This window comes from Gadus macrocephalus, chromosome 14 (genome assembly GCF_031168955.1).
Source record: "Gadus macrocephalus chromosome 14, ASM3116895v1".
Taxonomy (NCBI): Eukaryota; Metazoa; Chordata; class Actinopteri; order Gadiformes; family Gadidae; genus Gadus; species Gadus macrocephalus.
The window spans coordinates 6,789,051-6,794,050 of NC_082395.1; the positions used below are offsets into that span (position 1 = coordinate 6,789,051).

The window sequence follows — 5,000 nt, forward strand, 5'->3', positions numbered from 1 at the left end:
CAAAGCAAACCCACGATCAGACTGGATCACAGCCCAACCAGGCAGAGAATCCACCTCAGCCCAGACCTCCGTCTTCAGTGAGCTCTGAGGAGCCATTGAGTGGTCTGTGTGACAACAGAGAGACCTGAAGATACTACACCGCTACACCAATAGTCTCTCCGAGGGTGGGGTTCTCTCCCCAGTGCCATGTACTCCCCTCAGAGTCTCCACCGGTGGGGCATCACCCACAGTGAGAGCATGGAGCGACTGGCCTACAGCCAGGGTAAGTCATCTCCTTCAGCCATGTCTCCCCGGGACATATATTAGGTCATCTATCTGTCTCTCTATCTACTGCCAAGCCTCTCTCGCCCCTGCTCTCACCCCCCCCCCCCTCCCCTCTCACACACTCTCTCTCTCTCTCGCTGATGTGTTTCTTCTGTTGGTTGTATGACTCATTCAATGTCGTCTGTCCTTCATCAATAGAATTCCTTGAAAATGTTTTAGTTGCCTTTCATTATATTCCAAACGTTTTAACTATACATTGCAAGGTAAGTGAGTAAGTTAATACTTAAACAATACACTAATACATAGACACATCAAATTAAGTTGGATTCAATGTAAACTATAATTTATGGTAATAAATATACAGTTTTTACAGTTGTAGATAATGTTTGCAATAAACACGAATGTACTCCGTGCAGAGACTAACCAGTTTAAGGCCTCCATCTCGCTTTATACAGTAGGGGGCGCTGTAGTGCTCTGTTCTCAGCCACACAACCATTACGTAGTGTTTTTGTGTGTCTCGTGAGCTTTGGCCACGGCCCTCCAATGGGTGCAGCGGAACACTCGGCGTTCACTATCCGCTAGCAATATCCTAGTAAACACTACTGTACAGCCCTGACATGAATGGCAAGTGCTCTTTGGACTACCAGCTATTATGGACGTGTCGCTAGCATACATCATGTCAACCGGATCATAGTGTTTACATTTCTTGTGCGTGCGGGGGTGGGATCTATGCACCAGATCCTTCATTGTTTTGACGAGAGACATCCCGAGATTCTTTTGATCCTTACTGCTCGCCTGGTGAACGGTCCATGGATGTTAGCTTATGTTGGTTAGCCCGCTCCATCCACCTCGCATCTTCCTACTGTGTCCATTAGCGTTATTCATTGTGTAGGGTGAGCGATGGCATCGTCCGCAGAGCACGACTTGGCTTTCGCCGAGGCGGATAACAACAAGGAAAAGGCATTTGGGATTTTGCGATTGCAGGATGAGAAAGCAAACCTCGCCGGAGATAATAAAGCTAGTGGCAGCGGTAGCACCGTACGGGCAGGGGGAGACGGCCGATGGCAGGTTCCTATATTTGCCTTGGCCAGGAAAGCATCCGAGACGTTTTCTGGGAGCATACATGTCCTGCCCAAGGTGTCAGACCACAGGACGTCCCTGCCCGAGGAGTGGACCCCCAAAGGTGAGTTCCAGTGACAGCTGTGGTGCAGGAAGGATAATTCGCATAAGAGCTTGGACCTTTTTTAATTCGGTTCAGTTGAATAGAAAAGGGGTTGCCACTCATTACATCCTCTTCTGGACCGATTAATCTCTTGTCTGACGTACAATAACAGTTTAAATGGACAATAAAACCAGGGATTGTTACATAAGTATATATCAACATCCCTCATCCCTAAATATATTCGCTGTATTCAAGTGTAAGAGATGGGTTTACGTCTACAACTCAACCAATGGCGTCTTTGCCTTGCCTTGATTAGCCACCACAATTACAATATTTTAAATCGAACTATTCCCAGGACTCATAGATGACACAATTTCAGCCATCCTCTCATTTAGTGACCCCATGCACTATGTCATTTAATGCACCATGTCCTTCTGCATCAATGTTACAAACAGCAGGGCCTGGTGATGTCTGCAGAACATTGGTTTCTGATGGATGCCATTGCGCTCATCTTAAGCACTCTTCTACCCTATTGACTGTGTCACAAGACTCCATTGATAAGATTGTAAACAGCATGTGCTTTTTGATGAAGACACAGGACACAACAGTGGCCCCTATGTCTGTTCAAGCAAAAATTTGACTCTCTAAAAAACGACAAGAAACACATCAAACACTAACTATGAAATGTAGGCAATAGCGTAGATTTTCCTTAATGTACTCTACTAACTTTTAACCATTGACCCCAATACATCATTATATCATAGGCATGTCATTAATTGCCTATGATGCATCTTTATTCATCAATGGGATAATTTGCATGTCTAATGTTGCGGTGATCAAGATGTCATTTGGCAGGTGTTTTTACAGCGTCTCAAAAGCCTAGTTTGAATGTTACCCTACATTATCAATGGGACATAGGCAAAACACAACTACTCAATTTCTTCATGTGTTTTAATCAAAGACATATTCAAAACTTGTAGAGTTCTTACAAGAAATATATATAAAATATATTTCATATTTAATTTAAGTTTTCCTGGGTAAAAATATAGTGTCAATAAATCGTTACCGCTAACTTTGAAAGATTGTACGCCTAAGCTACTCGACCTAACTACTTGTCCTAATCTAGCTACTTCATTAAGCAGTATTGGTTTTCCAAGAAAACAAATATTTTCTAAAAGTTGTCAATGAAATCCCTGACTGTGTTGTCAAATTATGGACACAAGATTCCCCCTGAACATTGACCTATATAGCCTGATGTCATCTCCAGGTAACCACTGAGTAATTCGTCTGTATGCTTTTTAGTCAAACTGCTGCGGTTGGTCATTAATCACTGCCCCCATCGGGCACAGGTGATGCACAGTGTTGCTAGGCAACGGATCTACATGTCTTGTGTACGGTTTGGCGGCCACAGTGCTCTGTGTCGCTGTACATCCTCACATGGGAGACGACTAGTAGGCTCGAGTATAAAAGGAACACGACAGTCATCTTAATGTTTACTGCCCTAGTCTTCTGCCCGTTTGATTCTGATGAACTTGGACTAGGACCTGGGCTATTTGATCAATGAACTTCAGAACTCTATAACCAGGAGGAATGACATGTTTCCAAACAAAAGATTGGCATTGCTTTCATATTCTGATACATGGACCGGTGACTCGTAAGACGGCAACGAAGAAAGACATGATGTAATCAGGATACACTTGTGTGGTCTGTTAGGCAATCGCCATGTAGCCTCCACCATAGTTGTCCAGTCATCCCTCTCTAGAGTTGATGACAAACTGTTACACGCTGCTGCCTTCTTGCCAAGTTGAGGGTGTCGTCACCAAACGGCGGTCTCTTTTCCTTACTTTATTTTCCATTCTCAACAAAACAATGACAAAAGTGGTTCTCAAACTGCCAATGAATTGTTGAATGTAGATCTGTGTTAGCCTGGAAATCCAGACCCGCATCTAGCAAGCTGTTGGGTCTGGCAACGAGTAATGAAAGTGGCCCAACTCGAGGGGCGGCACCAAGCATGCAATTGAAAATATCACTGCACGCAATTGGATAACACTACGACAAATCAAAAGAATACAAGGGGTGACGTATCCAGACCAGCGGAGCTAACCAATAGATAAGACTCTTGCCGTATCCGGCGGTAAAACAGCAACGCTTTCGGCCCGCCTATATCAGATACACCGATGTTATTGGTTAATGTTCTGTTCCAGGGGAATCGGGGAGTGAGTATATTGCTCATTCCCAGAGTGACTCGCTGAGCAAATACAAATTGTGCTCTCGCGAGAACTCTGGATTTCTGGGGTAGATCTGCGTCTGACGGTGCTTAAAAGCATGTATACTGTCCAACGGGCAGCAAAAGAGGATTTGGGCTATTGTATATTACTCCACGCCCACTATAGATGTATTGTAGGAAGAGTTGCTTGAACAGTAGGCGAGTACATACAGTACGAGTGTGCGCATATCTTACTTCAGGCAATGAAAATATGGGAAAACGTGACCAGCGTGTAAGCCCATAACTGGCTCACAAAATCTGAAATGAAATAAAATGTCCTTACAAGTCATTTCACACTACAAGCCTGAGCAAGGCACCTAACCCTAACTTCCCACTGACGAGCTGGCTGTCGCCTTTCATGGTTAACTCCGCAGTCGGTGGGTGAATGGGTGAATGTCAGGCAATATTGTTAAGCGCTTTGGATAAAAGCGCTATATAAGCTATATAACTACCGCACATTCTGACCTCCGACCCCGTGTGGTTCTGCCCCCCCCCTCCCGGCAGCCCTTCGCGACCCCATGGCCATGGAGCGGGCCAACCTGCTGAACATGGCCAAGCTCAGCATCAAGGGCCTCATCGAGTCGGCGCTGAGCTTCGGGAGGACGCTGGACTCGGACTACCCGCCGCTGCAGCAGTTCTTCGTCGTCATGGAGCACTGCCTCAAACACGGCCTCCGAGGTACGGGGTCAAAGGGCAGGCGGGTGGTCGTGGTGGAGCGCACGGGAGAAGTTGGCCTTCGCCCGCGCTTTCTGACGGACATCGTTCTGCCTTTCAGAACGATGTTGAGGTGTGAACATCGTGTAAAGTACATGCAGGAAGAAGGTTTGTGGTGGATGAATGGGTTAAACATCCGACGTTCACCCAGGAGACCGGGAGTCGTGTCCTGTATTATCTTTAGACTTGGGTCACTTAATATAGTCTTTTTTTTTTTTCATTTTCCTTTTAGGTAACAAACTTATTTGATTAGGTTAAGGAAACACAGCTACTTGGTTAGGTTTTGGCATTACCATTACTTGGTTAAGTTGAGGGTTAGGTGGAAAGCCCTTTCTGGCCAATAACCCAGAAGGTAGACATCTCGCATGTGCTATTGTTTCTTGTGTGCGCCTTCTATGCGACAACATCAGTTCCAGATTTTGAGTCTCTCTCTCTTTCTCTCTCTCTCTCTCTCTCTCTCTCTCTCTCTCTCTCTCTCTCTCTCTCTCTCTCTCTCTCTCTCTCTCCCCCTTATCTCTCTCTTTCTCTCTCTCTCTCTCTCTTTCCCCCTCCCTCCCTCCCTCCCTCCCTGCAGTGAAGAAGTCCTTCCTGGGT

General features: G+C 45.7%; 2 protein-coding genes across 4 annotated transcripts in view; both read left to right on the plus strand.

Annotated features, from left to right (window-relative positions):
* The window catches only part of phf10 (PHD finger protein 10), a 91,604-nt gene that overhangs the window by 76,554 nt on the left and 10,050 nt on the right, over nucleotides 1–5,000 (plus strand). The gene's annotated exons all lie outside the window — the stretch shown is intronic.
* The window catches only part of rufy2 (RUN and FYVE domain containing 2), an 18,257-nt gene continuing 13,263 nt past the window's right edge, over nucleotides 7–5,000 (plus strand). The window contains exons 1-3 of one of the 3 annotated variants that reach the window (XM_060071824.1): nucleotides 7–262; nucleotides 4,197–4,370; nucleotides 4,981–5,000. The exon at nucleotides 4,981–5,000 is cut by the window's right edge and continues 98 nt beyond it. In XM_060071824.1, the coding sequence (XP_059927807.1) occupies nucleotides 187–262; nucleotides 4,197–4,370; nucleotides 4,981–5,000 (270 nt within the window). In that variant the 5' untranslated portion in view covers nucleotides 7–186. Of the gene's footprint in view, nucleotides 263–727; nucleotides 1,448–4,196; nucleotides 4,371–4,980 lie in introns of those variants that run through there. The other 2 variants (XM_060071823.1, XM_060071825.1) reach the window with 2 other exon arrangements.